Source organism: Dipodomys spectabilis, unplaced genomic scaffold (assembly GCF_019054845.1).
Source record: "Dipodomys spectabilis isolate Male_0828 unplaced genomic scaffold, ASM1905484v1 ptg000094l, whole genome shotgun sequence".
Lineage (NCBI taxonomy): Eukaryota > Metazoa > Chordata > Mammalia > Rodentia > Heteromyidae > Dipodomys > Dipodomys spectabilis.
In genome coordinates, this window is record NW_024870771.1 from 22,743,889 (window position 1) to 22,766,107 (window position 22,219).

The 22,219-nt window shown below is 35.5% G+C and overlaps 1 protein-coding gene across 1 annotated transcript in view; it reads right to left on the reverse strand.

The window, feature by feature from the left end:
• Nckap5 (NCK associated protein 5) overlaps positions 1-21,773 on the reverse strand; it is a gene marked incomplete at its 5' end in the record, with an annotated part of 649,445 nt that extends 627,672 nt beyond the window's left edge. Inside the window, one exon of the mRNA XM_042685241.1 lies at positions 21,700-21,773. Within this exon, the coding sequence (XP_042541175.1) occupies positions 21,700-21,773 (74 nt within the window). The remainder of the gene's footprint in view (positions 1-21,699) is intronic.
• Positions 21,774-22,219: the final 446 nt, after the last annotated feature.

Consider the following 22,219-nt stretch of genomic DNA (forward strand, 5'->3'; position numbering starts at 1 on the left):
TAGGACTTAAAACATATTTTCTTAACATGGTAAAACACACACATCGGTATCTTACTTAACAGGGACATGCAAGCTTTCAACCTCATTACAGACAAAACTGAGATTCTACTACCTTAAATACCAGCTGATATTTCATTAGTTATACATAATATACGAATAATAGCATAGGAATTGGAAAGACATGTAAAAACTGGATTTGTAGATGATATGTTAGTATGCCTGGAAAATGATGGGAATCAATAACACAATGAACTCAATAAAATAGACACAGTAAAATTTAAAATACAGGAGTCAGCTGTCTTGAGAGATACTGATTGTAACCTGTTGGATAGAATTACATTATCACAAGTGATAAACTACATAAAGAAAATCATATGTAGAAAATGTATCAGATCTCTGAGACAAACATTAAAACATAAGCCACAAAAACAAGACTTGAAGGAAGTAAGGCATTCACTCTTTTGTAATAGAATGACTCAGATTATAATGAGGTCAGTTTGAAGTTACTTTGAAAAACGTAACACAGTACTAATAAAAATACCAACAAGGTTATTTGAGAGTGAAACTAGTTAATTCAGCTTGTTGCTATGCTGCATTTACAAGAGAGAAATACCCCTCTATAATAAAAACATCCAACTAAATTTCTCATGAAAACACATGGAAGGACAAGAAAAAAACCTTAAGAAAAAATAGCTGAGAAAGGAAACAGTTCCACCCCACAATAAACATACAAATTTTCTGAAATCAGGAATATGGTGTTCATGCATGAGTGGACAGCCATGGAAGAAATGGTCTTGGAAATCCAACAGTCTATAATAAAGAGCTGTGCCTGCTATCACAAGGAGGGTGTTCATCAAATAGTTCTAGGATAACTGGTTGGCCACCGGAACATATACACACTACATTTTATAGGAATATAAACTCTGAGCTCATCAGGAATCTAAATGAAAAGTGATGAGACTACACAAATGCAGGAGGAAACCAAATAAATTCCTATTTAAGCAGGTCTGAAGGAATGTTTGCGTAAATCTGGCTCAAACTCCAGATGCTCTACAAGATTAGTAACTTTGAGTCCAAAATTTTTAAATGGACAAGATTAGTAAATGTGAGTCCAAAATTTTTTAATGGCATAGTATTTTAGTTATCTATTCCTGCTGCTACAATTTCCCACAAACCTAGTTTACTCAGATTAAGTTATCACTTTCCAGTCTGTAGACCAGAGCCAGACAAGTCCTACTAATCTACAGTGAAGGTTGCTACATTGCAATCTGAAGGCTGTAGAAGAGAATTCACTTTCTAGTTTTTTTCCCCTGAAGGGAATATAGATGCCACCAACATTTTCTTTTTGTCTTAGGACCTTTCCTCTATCTCCAAAGCTAGTATCTTTGCATCTTTCTGATCCCTTTTCTTTCTTCGTATCTTCTTTTAACCACAGCCAGAAATGGTGGTGAGCTTTCATGAGCTCTGTGATTACATGGGGCCCAACTGAATATTCCAAGACCATTTATCCATTTCAGAGTCTCTGATTCAATTACAACTTTTAAATCCTTTTTACTGAAAAAAGCAATTTATTTACAGGACTAGGAACTCAAATACGTACATTGCTATGGACCATTATGTTAATGACCACACATGACAAACACATATTTCAAAAGTTGTAAACAGGAGAAAATATTTATGATAGATCACAAATAAAGTATTAATTACAATGAACTTTAGGCTAAAGAAGAAATGCCATAATGCAAAAATCAGCATGTCAAAGACCATTCACAAAATGACAGCAAAGTGGCCTTTAAAGTTATGTAAAGAGGGGGCTGGGAAGGTGGCTCAGTGATAGAGCAATTGCCTTGCATGCCTGAGGCCCTGGGTTCGATTCCTCAGCACCACATAAGCAAAAAGAAAAAAGCCGGAAGTGGCGCTGTGGCTCAAGTGGTAGAGTGCTAGCCTTGAGCTGAAGAACTGAGGGACAGCGCCCAGGCCCAGAGTTCAGGCCCCAAGACTGAACCCCCCCCAAAAAAAGTTATGAAAAGATGCTCAAATTTATAACTAGAAAAACGCAAATAGACTAAGACACCATATCTCATTAATTAAATTGGAAAAGCAGAACTGTTTGATAACTCAGCTGTTAGTAAAACCATGGATAAAGATGTAGCTTTACATATTGCTAGAGAAAAATATAAATAAAAAATTATTTTTAGGGGAAAATTTGACAACATGTGACATTCTCCTTTTTGAATTTACCCTGAAATTACATTTCTAGTAACACCAAAGTACTCAGGCATACGGTTGATCATTGCTCCATTATTTCTTTATTTTTTGTTTTTTGTTGATTATAGGAGTTAAACTCAGGGCCTAGTCAGTATCACTGAACTTTGTGCTCAATGCTAGCACTCTACCACCTTGAGCACTACTTCTGGTATTCTGGTGGCTAATTGGAGATAAGTCTCATACACTTACTTACCAGGGCTGGCTCTGAACCATGACCCTCAGATCTCAGTCTCCTGGGTAGCTAGGATTAAAGGCATGAGCCACCAGCACTTAGTTTGCCACACTGATTTAAGTGTACAATTGGTTTAAAATATCTTTGACTTCTTCTTGTCTTCTAGGTATTTCTTTTTATCCTTATTTTGTGCTTACATTATCTGTTAGTTAAACTAGTATTCAACTTTGTAATCCTTCATTGGGCAGCTTCTACACTATTATCTGCATGAAACACTGAACAAATTATACTGATTTGAAAATTATTATGTCTAAACAATGGTCTTATTAAGTTCAATTTAATATTGGAAGCATTCTTTTACAACACATGGCTTATTAATTTTGGATACATCCCAGATTATTATCTAATATACTCTTTTCATGGTTCTTACAAAGTTTTTCTTTTATCAAGTGAGTTTTATGTAAGAAAATATTATTTTTCCAATATCTAAACCTTTGTGGTTATGGCTCAAGGCCAACTGAGTTTATCACAGCAACATAGAACACAATTTCCCTCTACATTGTACATGTTGCAGCCACAACTGGGCAGACTGCTGTTCTATGATAATATTATTATTATTAATGAGATTTATAAATGGAATGTGGTTAAATAGTTATTCTTTCAGGGAGTTATTCTCCTGGGGCTTGGAAGCAAAGCAAATAAACACATATCATGCAATAGTAATCATTCCATTTTTAGTACTTTGTAGCTGTTATTCACTCAACCATCATTTATTAAACAACTAATATATCAAATATATGGTGCCAACTTCTTAAATGAGAAATGCAGGCTCCTAAACTAAAAAGAGGTTAATAAAAAACCACATTTTTAATGACACATCATCTAGTTTTATATGATCCATACTCAGTTTTAGTAAGCATATAAGCACATATATTATACATCTTCATACATAGTAATATATATATTATGTACATATACAAACTATATACATATATGTGTTTATGTATCTCTAGCTCCATAAACAATGCCATAAGATAAGTTCAAAAATAGGAAGAAACCCACTTTAAGAATGCATTTTTTAAATGTTTGCCCATAACAATCAAAATTAAGACTCAGAATAGTATGCATACATTTCTGAAATGGTTACTGTAAGAAAATAGGTGGAATGTATTTAAACAAATTATTACTCATATTTCTATCTGAGCATGAGGAGGATTAGCCTTATGAAAATAAATATGATAATATCACCCACTCTGTTCTGAAATAATTTTAATTTTAATTTTCTTAACCCCCCCCCCAGTTTATTCAACAATTTACAAGTGAATGTTTCAGTGTTTTCAACAGGGAAGCAGACTGAATGATGGGTGAGAACAAACTACAACTCAATTGACCCCAGTTTTCCAATTTGCATTGTAGGTAGAGAAATGAGCTTACAAAGTTTGAGGCCACACAGAGATGCGTAGGGAGTACTGAGTAACGCCTGTGAGGTTTCTGCATCCACCTTTCAGCAATTTACTCAGCAGACAGAGGAGCTGTTGATGCCCCAGGACTCAGCAGAGGGGGGTCTAAGGATGCTCTACGAGGGAAATTAAATCTGTGATGGCCTTGTTCTAGTTCAGAAGTTAGTATATTAGGGGTTATAAAACAGGAGAAAATCTTTTTTTTTTCTTTTTACAAATTCACTCTAGGTCAAGGACTAGAATTCAGGCTAAACTTTTCTTAAAATAAAATTTAATGGGAAAACAATTATACCTACTTCCTTATGTGTTCTCTGTGACTACTGTTGAGACATGGTTGCCAAATGGAATAGCTGTAGCAATGAGTGACCCCATGATTACTCTTCTTAATGCCCAAAATATGTGTTATTTTGTCCTCAGCTCAAAACATTTGCTGACTCACACATTAGAAGAGGTTGTTATAAAACATTATAAATAGGAATAAATGTATACTTCCAAAAATCTATTGTAGAGTGAACATCCCCTATCCAAATTTCTCCCAAACCTGAAACTTTCAAATTGTCACTTTGTGACATGTTTCCACATGTAAAAATGTTTACACTTCATAATGAAATGTGAGTGATAATCAAATCACAGATGCATTGAAAATATTGTATGCCATTAACTCCATGTTATTTATCTAAGATGTACTTAAACATACTTAACAAAATATACTTAAATATTATGTTTAGACTCAGACTTTATCCCTAACAAATCTTAACTTGTGTAGAAAATTGACATCTGAATATTTCTGGTCCCACTCACTTTGGATAAGGAAACCCAATCTTAACAATTGTAATTTTGACTTTCAATGTGAAACAACTATAGCAATTAAAGGTATCACATGAAAGCTAACAAGTCCTTACCTTTCAGATATGATTTGTTCTACAGAGCATACACTGGTGCTCACTGATAGATCCATTTTAATAGTAAGACTAGGAGTGCTTTTAGATAATTAACTTTTAAAATTAAACATAAATTAACTTTATATAGCTAGCAATTACTACACCAAGAATACTTTCATATAATTAAAATATAGTGCTTCTAATGAATGGTTAATCACTATAACTTTACAATACAATTAGAGTTGCTAATATTGTTTCAAATTGTCTTATGTGGAGTTTACAGTATATTTCCCTAAAATATAAGCATTAATTTTTAAAATCTGTTTTATAAATTATGGATACAGTAGTTATCAAATTTCAACAACATCACAAAAATTTTAAAATTATGAAGCTTCTACTTGGGAAGCTAGGGTAAAATTTTAAAACTGTCAAGAAGGTGACCCAGATCTCTTATGAAAGGGAAAACTCTTCTAGCTATTCTGGGGTGATATTGGGAACTAAGATAAAGCAAAGGACTAAAGGTAAATTTAGTACTTGAGAGACTGAAAATTTTTAGCATCATGATGTGAATAACTCAGTCTTTATTCTACTTCAGCCTGGTGAAGATGCAGGATCCCAAGTCTTCAGAATTTAAAACTGAAAGTTTAGCTCCTCTTTATGCTACTGTCAGGAGATGTTGCTCATAATAATTATTCTAATCCTGGCTTTAGAGACCCCAACATCATGAGAACACGGACATTCCTTAGGCTAACAACTCATAGGCAGCTTGAGATGTTGCAGAAGCTGTAGTCCAGTCATATTGCTGGAAGCAAAGGAGTTGCATGTTGACCATTTATTCACTTGTTTAAGCAATGATTGAGGACCTGGGCCCTTAGGACTAGGTAATGTCTGTGTTTCACTTAGTAAAAATAGCACTAAATGAGCATTGGGCAGATGTGGTAATGCACTTCTATAATCTCAGCTGCTTGAAGGGCAGAGGTCAAGAAGGATTACAGTTCCAGGCCAGTCCAGATAAAAAGTAAGCAAGACTCCCATTTCATCAACCAAGCTAGGTGTTAGTGCTATACACCTGCGACCTCTAGAAAGCATAGGTAGGAGGATCATGACATCAGTCAAGCTTTAAGACTCCATGAAAAAGAAAATAAGTAAAGCAAAAAAGGAGTAGGGGTGGTAGAATACCTCTCTAGCAAGCAAAAGACCCTGAGTTCATATGCCATAAGGTGTGTGTGTGTGTGTGTGTGTGTGTGTGTGTGTGTAAGAGAGAGAGAGAGAGAGAGAGAAGGTGAGTCTAGACTCCTCTTGTGGTTTCCTGTGAGTGTTCTGCATAAGAACCAAAGTGAATGATGTCAATAAGATTGCAAGTAATATACACTGAGTGGATAGAATTAACTTCTACTCTAAAATGCTTAATTGAGGGCTCCCTGCTTCTAGCTGGTGTGTTTAGAACAAATCCTGGGAAGCTCTACCCCACAGGGTAGGATTAAGTTGATGGAACTCATTATTCAACCAGAGGTGGAAGAAGTTAGAAATATAAATAGATTTTAAATGGCTTATATACATCAGTGAGGGGGCCATCACAGCTAATGAGCAAAAATAGTATGCGTGGGTCAAGTTCAGATGTTTGAAGTTGACATCAAAGAGGCCCTAGCTTTGCCAGTGCCAACTCTGCCGAATACAGAGATGGCACATGGCCATGGGGCTCCCTGGCAATCCTGGCTTCTGGTTGTGAATCTCCAAACACTGCTTTGGGGTGTCTGGAGAAACTGTCAGATTGTTGGGCTCTGTCTAAAAGATGAATATTCAATGAAACAATCTGAGCATGTGTCACTTAAGAGAATTCTGACATTTCTTCATCTCATACAAGTTAAAGGGACAGTTTCACATTCTAACTTTATGCAAAGACTCGGGTCTCTATGATCCCATGGGAAAGTTTTCATAAGAATTTATCCATATTTTCCTCTTTGATTTGCTCATATGAGAAGCAGGAAACCTTCTAGACATCCTGAATCCATGGACTTTTTGTGGTTTGTCTATCAACACAGGCAAGAATTGATACAGTGATTCAGAATTCTTCTCACTGAACAGTTGCATGTCTTTATGAAATGCATACACCCAGATGACAGAAAATAGAAGAATGAAAACATAAACTATGGTGTCCATCTACAATACCCAATGTTAAATCTCTGCCTCAGCTGAACATCCAATTGTTCCCCTCATTTCAGTGATATTCTAGATAAATCTTGCATTTTGAGCTTTGTTTCTCCTTTCAAGAACTCTTTTTTAGAATACTAAATGTTAACATAATAAATGTTCATTTCTGTGATGATCTGTAACCCCTTCCAATGGCCAGAGTAATCATCTCATAAAAGTTTTACCAATTTTAGGAATGATCTAATTCACTTATAATTATTTGGCTTGAACTATTACCTACAAATAAAGCCTTGGGCTTTGGAAAAACTCAGATCTGAAACAGGATAAGGCAATTAAAATGGGGGTTGGAAAGAGGAGTAACGGAATAGGGAGAGAAATGGACTTACTAAATTCAAAACACTCGGCCTTCTCTTGAAATAATGACTTATATTCTTCAACTTCATAGGAGAGTAATTGGATGTGTGTGATGCAATGTGAGAATTTTAGGTATTTTGCCTAAAGGTTATTAGCAATTAGTACCACAAGGGAAAAATCATAAAATTAGAATAACAACCACCTCTCAAAGGATGGCTAAAACTGAACATGTAATCTGGTCATAAGAAAATATATTATGTTTATATTAGAGCTTGATGTGTTCAGAGGAAAATTGCAGGGCTGGTGCTATAGCTTAGCATAGTACTTATTTAGCTTGAATGAGACCAAGTTTCAATCTCCAGGATCAAATTTAAATAAATAAATAAATATACACATGCATACATACATACATAAATATGAAAGCAGACAAATTAGTATATGCCCATTATTGTCTGGAATTAAATAGCATCAAAAAACTTTGTTATAAGTTCGGTAGAAGAACCCTACATTTCTTTCTTTGGAAAAGTATATACCATGACAAAATATGAAAAATTGTGTTTGAAATAAATTATTTTGTATGTAGAGGGGAAGGGTAGGTCCTGGGGTTTGAACCCAGGTTCTGAGCACTATCCCTGGGCTTTTGTGCTCAAGGCTACTGCTCTACCACTTGAGCCACAGCTCCACTTTTGGCTTTTTTTTTAGGGGAGGAGGGATTATTGAAGATAAAACCAATGCAACAGCAATTCTCACTAGATTCTATCCTGGAAAGGAACTTTACAACGTTACAACTTGGGGATTGGGGGAGGGAGGGACAACAGGAGAAGGTAACAGTGTTTGAAAAGAAATGTACGCAGTACCATACTTATGTAACTGTAACTCTTATGTACATCACCTATACAACCACAAAATAAAATAAAATAAAAAGTCTCACAGGCTTTGCTACTCAGGCTAGCTTCGAACTGCAATCCTCAGATCTCAGCTTCTTGAATAGTAGAATTACAGATGTGAGCCAATGGCGTCCAGCTTGAAATGTATTATTTAAAAGGGATGGTGTAGAGAAAATGAAGTGCAAATTATAAGTAGCATCCATAAGGCAGATGGTGAAAGCCAGGAGTTGGGTTATCCAGTATGAAGGGAATCTGCTTTTTCATTTCTCACAGAATAAAACTACTCTGCACTGATCTACATGTTGGTCACCAGTTTTGCTTTGACAGTTACAAGGACACAAAACTTACTATATCAAGAATACATCCTTCTATCTTAGATAGCAATAAACTTCAGGGGATCTCTTTACAGTGACAGCTGTCATGTTGTAATTTACTGCTCTGGGATGAATGTAATTTGTCACCTCTAAAACTCATGTTAAAAACTGGTTCCCCAAGCTGCGCTTAGTAACACATAGCCTGGGAACACGAGAAAGGAGGGTTATGAGGTCAAGTTTAGCCTAGGTTACCTAAAAAAATTGTTTCTCAATATAACAGTGCTGAGAGATGTTGAGATCATTAAGAGCTGTTAGGATTACAGGCTTTTATTTGGGAATGGGTTAATTATCTCACAATTATACCAAAAACAATTTATTATAAAGCCAGGCCAACTCTTGTTTTATTGCTCTTCTTTTTTAATGTTTTTTTTTATTGTGAAAATACTGTACAGAGGGGTTACAGTTACATGAGCAAGGTAATGAGTACATTTCTTATCAAGCATTGTTGCCTCCTCCTTTGTTTTTCCCCTACCATCCCTTCTCTCCCACCTCCTCAACTACACTCTCTCCCTCTTCCCTCCCCCACATTAATCCATAGTTGTTCAATGTTGAATAGATTGTATCTGCAGCCATTTTGACTGTGCAACTACAGGACTCAGGTGGATGTTGCCTTAAAGTAGTGTTCTAGCACAAACTTGGTGTTACTTTCATACCAAATGGGTAGAACAAGCTGGAGAAACACAAGAAAAATGGCAAGTCCAGGTATCTCATCTCCTACTCATGATAATCAGGTGGCAGAACAGTTAAGGAATAATCCAGAGGAGAGTTCCCAAAAAGCTCTACAAACACTACTGGTAAACATGGTGAATGAAAAGATTGAAAGCCTAAAAAGGACTTAGTGTGAGAGTGACAGGGAGCGAGACAAGGCTAACCAAAGATTAATACAAGAACTTCGTGAGCATGATGAGGCTAACCAAAAATTAATACAGGAATCTCATGAGCATGAAGAAGCTTACTCAAAGATTATTGCTCTTCTATAGATATGTTCTTACTTTTCTCTTTTCCAACCATACTTTTATATAGTGGGTGTGATGCTCTTGCCAAATGCTACTGCCTGATCTTGGACACGTAGCCTCCTGACTAGGGACTAGAAGCAGAGGGTATAACTCAGTGCTAAGCACTTACCAAACAGGCAAGGAGGACTTACCTTCTTTTGATAGAAGCACCACACATAAAAATATAGATTACTTTTCAGATTCCAGAATTGTGAGCTAATATTTTCTATTTGTCCACCTGGTCCCAAATGTTCTGTTGCAGTAACAAATTACAGACTGAGAGTGTTAGACAAATGGTCACTAGCTCTGCCTTCTGATATACCCCCAAGATGCTTCTAATTCCTATCTCAAGAAGGATAATTCATTGCCATTGCTAAACAATTCTCAGGTTCATCCTCTATTTGCCCAACTAAGCATCCCCTTCCCTTGCACTGTTATTAATTCAGTATTCTGTATCTTGAGTCTCTGGCCTTATGGACACTTCATGGTGTGTAGTGCCTTTAACTGACATCTGAAAGAAATACTCTTGAAATGATCTAACATGTAAGAGTACCAGGTAAACCTCTTATTTTTTCTTAAAAACAACAACAACAGATCAATCTATGTTTTAGCTGAATATCTATTATACCCAACACTACGCTGGATATCATTTAATATGTAATATCTGATGCTGACAAAAGTTATAACATCCAAATTAAGGTACATGGACTAATTCTGGAGCTTTTATGAGATATTCATGATTAAATGTTCAGGGGCTGAGGTCAAGTCAGGGGTGCAGAGAATAGGAGAAACTGGGCTACTCTTGGAGCATGACTAGGGTTTTATGTTTGGGGAAAGGAGAAAAACAACAAAAAAAATGTGTGCATAAGGACAAGGGTAAAAAAGAGGCCAGGGATGGTTAGTAGGGATGTGTGTGCATGAGATTAGAAATAGGAATATTTTCACTTGCACTATAACATTTCTAATGAAATTTCCTTTCACCCATTCTAAACATGTTTGCTTTTGCTAAAAATTTCCAGGACTTAGACTTGTATTAATTTGGACAAACATATCCTCCTTGATAGGATATTACGAAGAATTAAATAAGTAATACTAGAATCTACCTCAGGTGTCAAGGGCAGATAACTAATTTCCTTTATTCTGAGCATGGGAATTTGAGGGGAATTTCAGTGGGAGAGATATTTTAAGTAAACAGGTCACTTAGCACATTTTAAATTATAGTGTCTCAGGGGCCAATGATCCCAAAAGCAACATCTCAAAGAGCATGAAGGATACAAGGATGAGAACTTTTGTTCAGTGGTGACATCAAAGATTATTTTTTTTTCTTTTTAAACAGCCTTCTGCAATTGACCCCATTGTGAATCTATTTCCAAAGCAGAGAAATAGCAAAGTCATTTAACAATTCCAGTGAATAAGTCAGAGTAAACACACATTTGGCTCTCAATTAGCCAGTGAGTTTGTTAAACTTCTAGAGAATACTGAAGAGACAGCATCAAGCAATGCAATTTTCCTTAATAGGGACCATAACCCCAGAGTACTTGCTGCTTCTTTTTTTTAATATTCTGTAATTAACTTTTTTTGTACCATGTTGTGCTTGTAACTTCTGTGGAAACTTAAACATTATTCAATAGAATGATTTCCTAGAAACTCTTTTGAAAGTGGTCACAGACTGACCTGACTCTGCTGCCCTGTATCTGTCTGCCAGCATACTATTTTATTGTTTCTGGAAAGTTTGAGGCCAAGAGATAACTCAAGAGTTAGATCTTAAAGAGAGGACAATCCATGAACACAATTATTTTTGCCTACTTTCAAGAAGGGAAACTGACACTTCAAACACTCAATGATTTTATACATTAATTACTTCTTTACCTCATCATTTTTACCACTCAACCTTTCAACTGACTTGCCCAGAGGATTGACTAAAATTATAGATTAATAACCCTTGAAGAAATTACCAGTGGGAAGCCAGGAACACCTAATTGACATTTACAGGACCACACAATGACTGCCAGGATCAGAAACTGAACTACATATTATGAGGAATGAAGTAGGGTTGATAATATTTAAAACTCAGTAGCAGTTTACCAGTCACCAAGCAATCAGACTAGAATCTTTCATTGTACAGGATTACAGGCATGAGCCACCAGCACCTGGCTTAATTATATTTTTTATCTTTAAGTAGTTGTGTAAATGAGTTGCTATTTAACAAATTGGTTTATAAGCACCATAAATCTTGATTGATGTCAACCCTTTCATTATTCTCCCCCATTCTTTTCAACCCCTCCCCTCATTTTCTTAGCTTCATAGGATATACATTGAATATATGCCTATATCCTCTCCCACTTTCTCTCTTTACTCTTCCACCCTTCTCCACAGACTTTGATTTTTATCATTGATTTCTTTCACACCCATGACAGTCTCTTAATTACAATCTTTCAAAATCATATTATTTTATTCCTTCTATTTATGAGGCTGGTTGTTAACTGAGGATCACAGAATGAAATAAGATGATAGGAAAGAAATACACATTTGATTTTTAAATATAATTTTATTGTTACTATTAAGAAGTTGTATAGAGGGGTTACAATTTCATGGGTCAGGTAATAAGTACAATTCTTCTTGGACAATGTCATCACTTCCCTTACATTCTCCCAGTTTTACCCTTATGCCCTTGCCCACCGTTGCCTAATTTTACATAGTATATAATGAATATTATGACTGCATTTGTTCATCTTTCCTCCTTCCGTTTCTGTGTCCCTCATATGCCCTCCCCCCACAAAGAAAGCAACAGCAGAGCAACAGCAACAACAACAAAAAACGTATTTCCATTTCCTGGAATTCATTTTGATAAAATAGTATTTTAGATACACATTTGATTTTTAATACTGGCTAGAGTCTTTATAATAACATACATTGATGTGATCTGACATTATATACAATTGAAATTTGAAAGCTGTGTAATAAAACACTAATAAAACAGGTACTCTTACTGGCTTTGCCTCTAGAAATATGACTTCTTCATTACACATCCCCTATTTAAATTGCTAATTGTAACTACTTTGAACTTTTGCATCTGTATACCAAGACAAAGGACTATCTGCTATGCCTAGAAGTTTACTCTGCCCTGAGATAGCTACCAGCAACTTCCGCTCACAGTCACCTCTTCGGATTCTTTGATTTAGTTCACCATATTCTCTGGGTTATTTATGAGGTCTAATCTGAAATACACAATTATACAATGCGGTGCAGTGAAAGTCTTCAAGGAAATGAAATTGTATTTGGCATTTTCTCTTTTTAGAGGTGCCCAGTCACCACACCCCAGGGTGCAGAAGTGAAATTGAGTACCAGAACTCCCTCCCAAGTACATGAGTAAAGAATATATGGAAAGAATAGCAAGGAGGAAGAAAAAGGGAAAAGGTTACTTTTTTAAGTTCAGAATTATGTTTAAAGAAATATGTAGAATCTATCCTAATCTTTTTTTCCTAGAAAAATTACCATTGCTCATGTACTATTAAGTTAGTGAACCTTTCCATTAAAACCAAATAGAAGTCCATGGTAAAGTACCCCTTTCACTTCCCCTTACAGATGTGAAACAAAGGCATTTTGTCATTTCTTACTGTGGGTGTGCTTCAGCCTCATTGCCTGCATTTATGTCAACGGGATCATTTATACTGTTGCTTTTCAGGGGTTTTCTTTCAACTTAGTGGGGAATAGTTGTGATCTTTATTACTCTGAATAAATCTACAAGATGCCTTTTGCTTGAGGCGTAATTTCAAATAAATAGATCACATTAGATTCCTAGCCATTTTATCAAAATTGGTAAGATCTGAATGAGGGCATATCAGCTACAGATTAAATAGTGGTAAATTTCTCTCAACGACCCCCAAATCCTATTAGTATTGGAGCTTTTAGTACTTCATAGTGTTTCTTGAAAAGCATAAATGTGACTAAACTAGAAGCACAATTTTCAAACTATCTCTGGGCTTACTTATATAATAGCATTCAACTCAGGTCCCTATGACTGCAACAAATCCATGTTTAAAGTAGAAATATTTTCCTAGTTGTGTAACAGGGCAATTTTAAAGTTCAAATGGTTAATCAAGTGACTTCATGTATGTTTAGTTTACTTGATAAACTATGAAGAGTTCTCTATCTAAAGTTTTCATCATTATTTGTATATTTAGGGCCCCAAATCTTAAAGGCAGGCCGAAGTCAACATGTCCCACAATGTCTCCTGATTTGCCCTCACCTCATCAGTTCTGTCTGACTTAAGACTCAGATCATGTGCCACCTCCTCTTAGCGTTTCAGACAGTTTGCTAAAATACATTTGTATAGGTCCCTCTTCTTCAATCCAGGTGTAATAGTCTTGAGAAATATATATATATAATAGTCTTAAATAGATGTACATTTTTTCTTGAAGATAATTTCACTCCAAGATTTCTTAACAGTCTATTATATGAAATTATTTGGCTAAACATAAGCTAAACAATTGTTCTCTGATTATTAGAATGTCTTAGTATGACTTGATAAAGAAAGAAAGCTAAGTAGATTTGATCATAGAAAATTACGGCTATGTAGCTGGTGTAGATTTTTACTCTCACATTTTTGGTGTTTTATTATCTCCCAAAGATCTAGATGCAAACATTAGACACTTAATAAGAAGGCATCATACATTCAGATCAAATACAAGTCACCCAAATAAAAATACCATGCTGGTTGATCCTAAGACCCAAGGGCAGGGATGAATCTAGGTGCTCCTTTTGTTCAAGTAATCCCTTGGCTCTACTAGCTTTTTCCACTGTGGAACAAACATTGCTCAAAAGACTGTGGTGCAGCTTTACCAGGGGTGTAAGAGTCATGAGTCGAGGCCTGACAAGTCTGATGCTCCTCTATAACAGGAGCAGCAGTCACAATAAGCATCCCTTGGTGTGCAGCTTGGCCCTCCCTACCCCTGTTCAGGGATGACATAACCATTGAAGCATGTGCCAATACCCCGTTGCCAGTGCCCTAATTTATTCTCCTTTGTGCTGGGCAGAGGGCATGGCTGAGAGGCCAGACTCTTATCTTGGCAGGGGTCTGGGACTGTCTGCATCTCTGAAACAACCCCTGGTGGGTAATTGGGGAATGCATTGATGGGTTTGCAGGGGGGCTCCAGGGCTTGCACTTTCCTGAGAACACCACTATGATTTAGAAATTCAGCCCATGGGTTAAGAGGAGGAAAGATAATGCAAAGCCCACTAGCCTGATCTCCTTTGACCTCAGGGGAGGGAGACAGGGATGCAGAATGGGGGACCATGTGCTATTATTGAGTTGGCATAGCATGATGTTTTGCTCTCAGAGCTTTTACTGCTATTACAGAGCACTGAACTTCTTTGTTTGCTATACATTCCAACCCCTAGAGATAGCCTCTTTTTCTCTTGAAGGGATTTAAACAAATCATAGTGCTTATTTTATTCAGTGTCCACCATTAAGAATTCATGCAGAGCAATTTTACTTGTTGCCAATTAAGATCTCCCGGGGGAGGTCTATGATTACAGCAAAGGCAACCTGTTTAATACTTGGCATCTCCTTAGTCTACATAAAATTAACCCCATGAGGGGAGAGTCATGCTAATTCTCGAAAAGCCTGGCTAATATGATCCTAGGAGCCAGGATAGCTTCATAGAAAGTAAATCTGAGAGATTCAGGGCCTGATGATACTTCCTGTATCTGCTTTTGTTTCTTGCTTGTAATTTACAACTACAAGGTAATTTCAAGATAACATAGCCACAAAGAAATTTTGTTCCCTATGGGGTATAACAGCATGTGCCTTCCCAGCTGGCAATCCTAGCATTATTCACACACACACACACACACACACACACACACACACACACACACACACACACACACAGTGTATGAATGAGGCATTCTTATTTTTCATGTATGAAAGAATTAAGAAACTGTAGAGGTACAGATGCCAGTAACATCTGACCTAAAATACATAAATATATCAGTGTTATAGATAACATGAATGAATATTTGGAATGTGGACTGGTGTTCCTTGTACAGAGTAGCAACATGTTAAATCATAATGACAATGAAGGCAGACTGCTTCTCCACTTTATTTCTTTCCTTTAGGAAAAGGTTCACATGTCAGCTAGCAAGCCAAGAGGAAATCTATTTCTTAAAATTTTTGATATGCTATATTGTCTTAAGGAATCTTATTTCAAGCAGGGACCTTAACATACTTGTTAATTAACTGTTTTCTTCCTTCTGGTGACATAGAAAGCATTTGTTTACCTTGGGAAGCAGGGAGTAAGTGTTTTATTAGGGCAAACAGAATGCAATCAATAGTTTATAGGTTCTTGGAATTTGATATTGAGGATTGAGCTGGCTCTCAATGGTGAAAGACTTGGGACTAGCTTTTCTACCTAGTGTTTTTTCCTCTTACCAATAAGTTACTTTCTTTATCCTGCTAGGAACTTTTCCAGCAAGTCACCCTGCCTAGTACCAGAGGAATGACAAAGATGGAATGAATTGCATGTCATAGAAATTCTGTATCTTATTTTCAAATATATCGATAACTTTTTTTCCAAGATATGTCCCCCAGAAGCTCAATAACAGTGGATGTTCCAGAAAAGTTAGAGTTTGGGGATTTTTAAGCCAAAATTTTATTTTATATCCCATGGTTTTATATGTTTAAAGTATATTACAAATTGTAGTGACCTTAAGAAATTGCGCAGTTAAAAACATTTAACTTTTAGGTTTTGCTTAGTATTTTTCAAACTTGTTTGTTCGGGTGTTTTTGGACACAGCATATTTTCTTAAAATATCTATAGCAATTGGGGTATTAGTGTTTCTTGAAATAGACTTAGGGACATACTTATGTAGATGATTTATTTAGAACACTGGCTTTCTATAGGAAGAAGAGATAATTTTGCCTTCTGGTGAAAACTTGGAAAATGTCTGGAAACATTTTTGGTTGCCATTACTGGTGGATATCACTGGTAGGCAGTGAGTAAAAACTAGAGATGATCCAAAACATTTTGCAGCTGACAAGACAACCACATTTCTCTAACAACAACAAAAACCTAGTTCCAAATGTTAACAGTGACTTTGTTGAGGAACCCTATTCTAGATATGGCTTCAGATGGATCTTGGGTGATCTAGAATATCTGGACAGGTAGCTGACATGCTACATTCATCAGATGGACCTATTGGGGCATGCAGATTCCCTTAGGTATCACTTTATTAATTTTGGGTATCACTGCCCCCAAATGAATAATATCTGGTTGTTACTAAAAAAACGGATGGACCATTTGATTATACATTTCTACTGTTTCCTTTTAGGTTTTCTATTCTGTGTGTATACATTATGGAGTATCATTGAACAATATTCATTGTGTGTTTTATAAAAACACACATCAGTCTATGTCTTTTTTTTCATTATTTAGAGAATACTTTATTAGTTTCTGTAATCAAACCCACGTAGATAAGACCTTACATATTTAATACAGTGCATTTACCCCTGTACAAATGGAAAAAAATTAAGTTTAACATTTCTAGACCAATATGGCTATTAATTTCTGTACAATGCCAACTCAACATGGTAAACTGGTATACTTTTTCCAAAGTTGACAGCACAGCTAAAGTTTCCAAAAATTCAAATTATATATATGTATATATATTTATATAAAAAGACCAAAAATAGTCTGTGTCTTATAGCTGCATTATCCTATTCTACACATTATATTCCATATAATCCAGTGCTTAGCGATCTTAAATACTAGCCATTTTAATGCCTTCTTTTACAGATATGAGATATATGTCAATAGCTACTTTTGTCAAAGTCCTCCATAACTTCTAGTTCAATCCTTTCTATTATTACTATGGTAACATGTTAGTTCTACTTTTTACATACATAATTTCACATGTGACATAAAAGAATATATTAAATAGCATAAATATTCATTAGTTTTATTTGTCCTTTAAAACTGTTTGTGTTTATTCTTAAACTCTTAATTCGTGGCATCAAATGGATAAAGATTTTTATTAAATGTGAGGAAAAAGACATTTTCTGTAGTTGCTTCTTATGATCATCACTGTCTGTCACAGATACATTTATCAAAATCAGAAATATCCCTAGATGATGGATACACGTGGACCCAGTGCAACAATGAGATGTACAAGTCGTTATGTTGAAAAACAAACTTTACAACTTTAGTGGGGGGTGGGGGGAGAATTGGATGGGGGGAGGGGAGAGTATGGGAAGGGATGGGAAGGGGAAACAAAGAGGAGGCAACAATGCTTGGTAAGAAAAGTCCTAGTTATTTTGCCCATGTGATTATAACTCTTCTGCACGGTATTCTCACAATAAAAAAAGAAATATCCCTAGATTATATAAAATACTTTTATTGGAACAAATATTGTATTTCAAATTATTTTATACTTATTTTTCTAATTTAATCAGGGAGACAAACAGTACATTGAGACTTAAATGTAAGCCTGAGTAAGCAGAGAGTTTGTTCTATATTCTGACTCCATCAATTTCTTAAAAGAAATTCACAGGAGTTTATCTCTTTAAAAAGAAGTTGTTGATATCAAAGAGCGTGGAACTAAATGACTGCTCATTGCTGGACAGCTATATTTGAACTCCGCAAATTTCTTTGCCATTTGAAATTTCAGATATAGATGATAGGTCTATTTTAGTAGAATACTAAACAGGTGCCCAGAATAACTGGTTATCTTGAGTGAGATTACAATATATTTTTATATCAACACAGATGGTTATGCTGTAAGAAACAACTAAAATCTAAAGACTAGTAACCCCTTCTGTGGTGGTAAAGAGACTCATCAAAATGCTTCTACCCATTGCTCTATCACATGTGCAACTCTTATCATTCACTAAATAGCAATAAAAACAAACCTCATGTCTACCATACTTTTGTTCAATAATAAACGTTGATGTCCATAAAACTAATGACCACAATTTCTGGAAGAACAAAATATAATCAAAAATTGTCTTCTGAGTTGTAAATTAGTTTGAGTAAAAACTTAACTCTATCAGTTCATACTAGCAGCAATGACAAATAGCCCACTCCATGAAAATTACAGGAACCACAAATCAAAAGCATGGTAAATTCAGAAGAGTCCATACCAATATACGAGAACATTTGTTTAACTTCAGGCACTCCAGTTGTGCTGGTGTATGCAACACATTACTCCCATAATTCTCTACACATCATAGGCTCTATTCCAACTCATGAATAAAGCATTTATAAAATGGAGGAATCCAAAGGCATAGCATCTCTGAACAACTTAAGTACTGTTTCTTTAAACAGGTTTATTATGGAGCAGGCAAAATAGAGGGCACTGGAATGGAAGGGGAAAGGGTGAGCAAACGCAGTAATGGTATTCAATGTATACTATGTAAAAATGGACTATGTAACTTGTAAGTAGAGATGGGAGGGGGGAAATGGAAGAGAATGAAGGGGTGACATTGACCAAAAAGCACTGTACTCATACCTGACTTATGGAATTATAAATCCCTTGTACAAATATCAAATGATAATAATAAAAAATGAAAAAATCCTCAATGATAACCAGAAAGCATTTCCACACTCCTCACTGTTATTCACATAGTCTTCACCAAAAACAATGTGGCTACCATTGTAGCTATGAGCCTGAAATAACTATCATACTGAAATAACTATCATATGGTCTGTCACTTTAAGTCAGTCAAGTTAGAATTTGTTTGCAAAATGTAATCAACTGTAATTTCATGATTCAACAAATCGTATATAATCTGCTATTATTGGTTTTCAGTTTCTTTTCAATACTATCCATTCCCATATCCTCATTGGTAGTTATTCTGACTAAATGTCATTATTTTGTTCTATTGTTATTCAAATAGAGCTTTTTATTAGATCTTGAAACCACATCTAAGGCTTTAATTCTTCACCAATAATAATTCCATTTCTGAAGGAAAATGGAAGGGATTGCACACAAAATTCTGAGCTTTCTCTTACTTTGTTAAGGTAAGTCTGTGCCTGAAATAAGATCTTAATTTAATCATATCTGAGAGGACCAAAAGGTTTTTGTTAGCTACCTCAAGAAAGCAGAGAAAATAGCCTTTTCCTTGCAGGTTTTTGCTGGTTCAAAAAGCCCATAAAACCATTACTCTGCCACAATGACATGATTCAGATATACTTACTGGCCCAATTAAACCATAATCTTCTTTCATCATCAGATAGCATTAATCACCTTCTGTGTAGTTTTTCTCTTGAAAAAGCTGGTAAATAAAACATTCTAAACAATGAGTTCAAATATAATTCAACATACGAGTTGTTAAACTATGGAAAATTATAATTAGAAGTGTATCACCATAAGCATAGTTGATTTTTTATATACTAGCTCAAGAAAACTGTCAAATCTAGGTTTAGCTTTCAAAATATCTTGCGGATATTGCACCAGTCAATTTAAAACTACCCTTTGTGTGTATCTATGTGTGTGTGTTGTGGTAAATACACTTAAATTGGAATCTTATTTTTGCCATTTTTCTATCAGTTGTTTTCTATATACAGAAGCAGAGAGTGTTTTGCTATAATGACCAGAGATCTAGTCTCTAGTCTGAAAATTGAGTAAAACTAATTAAAATTCATCATACCTGACCAAAGAACTAGAACTACTGAGGAAGATGAATTTCCAGGTTTTAGAGCGTGTTACAATGATTTATGAAGATGGAGCAGCCGGTACTGAGCTCAGTGATGATGGAATTGGAAGAAGTTTAGCAAGTGACCCACACAGTCAGCGAATATTTACCTTCCCTTCCATCTCTGTACAAGCAGAGTACTATCTACCAAGAGATTACAATAAATAAATTAATAATAAATAAACAAGAGCTTTCTGACTCTTGATTATACAAAGTAATCATAGGAAACAATTCTGCATGAGAGGAATCATAAAATTAAATATTAGACAACCAGGGTTATACTTGGGGGAAGAGCAAAGAAACAAAAACAAATCACAAAGTACATTATAAGTACATTACAAAGAACAACAAGAAAGATAAAATCTCTTGTGTCCCTATCTTAGCATTCATTCTACTTAGAATCCAGTGTCCTGCATCTTCTATATTCATTTTTCTAATTTGGGGAGGTGAAGGGAAACAACAAAAGGTTGAAATAAGGATACAGGATGACCCATTGTAACAATGAGATGTACAAGATACTTTGTTGAAAACGAACTTTACAACTTGGGGCTTGGGGTGGGGGAGGGAGGAGTTGGAGAGATGGGGAGGAAAGGGATGGTAGGGGAAATACAAAGGAGGGGCATGCTCCATAGGAAATGGACTCATTCCCTTGCTCATCTAACTGTAACCCTGTTTTACAGTATCTTTACAATAAAAAATATGTTAAAAATAAATAACTCCTGAGAGTTTAGCAAAAAAAAGATTAGACTATTTTCAAAACTTAAGAACTATAGACACTTAGTAGAAATTTAAACTCTATAACGGCACACACAATCAATACAACCATACAGACTCTCCAAAGCCAACTAATGACATCACAATCACTTTCTAAGAGGCCCTGGTGGAGGAGGGGTAGTGACTTTAGAATTCAACTTCTGTGTAACCAATTTGTATTTCCAATGTGCTTGCACAAATCTCCTTGAGTATCCTTCCTTACTTAAAATCAGTATATAGCATGAAAGGAAAAATTAAATATTGGAAAACTACACAACAGCATCTTTAAATTTATTAGAATAAGAAGCAGACTCCTGAAACTAAAATGTGCCAGAATTTAATTAGAGTAAAACTTAATCTTTAAGCAGGCAAGGGTCAGAGAATTAATGTTTTAATTTCTTCCACCCTGTAAGTCTGGCCGGGTGGCCCTGAGAACATATCTTTAATTCTTTGACCTTGACAAGTTTCAGGCTTTTTAACTTTCCTAAAATAAGGAGGATCTGCCTCTGAACAGATCCTACACTCAACAGCAACTTCAGGCACTGTTCCTTTACTTTAATCAAAGGAATGGCATTCTGCAAGGAACTCCTGTGATTCCTGCCGGCACCAAGTAGGAGACATCTTTTTACAACTCCCTAATCCATGACCAAAATTATAGATCCATAGACTGTATCCTGAGCACCCCCCCAAAAATACAGCAATTTAACTCACCGCCATAGACTTCTGTGTTGTTCCTCGAGTTGAGTTAGCAGATGCTCAATATATTTATTAGAGTCCATATATTCCTGCACATACAGAATTAGAGAAATAAAACCTCATTACATGGTTATCAGATTTAAGACTCTACACCCATTTCTATAACAAGGGATATTTTGGGCAACATAATACCTAAGTTTCTCTTGGTGCTAGGAGTCTCTGATTCTAGATTTATAAGCATAATCATTTAAGGGCAAGTAGTATTTTCCATATAATGTAATTATTTTTTATTAACAAATCACCACAAAGAACTAAAGATTTGTTGAGTTAGCACAAAAATCATCTTATTTACAGAAAAACCTACATTTCATAGTAAACTACATTACAGTCATGTGTTGTACCACACACAGATAAATGAGACAATATTGATGCTGACTGTAGAAGAATAATAAAATAAATGATACAGGCCTTGATTATATTAGTCTGAAAAGTCATTTTCAGGTTAAATATGTTCAAACTATATAAGAATTCTTTA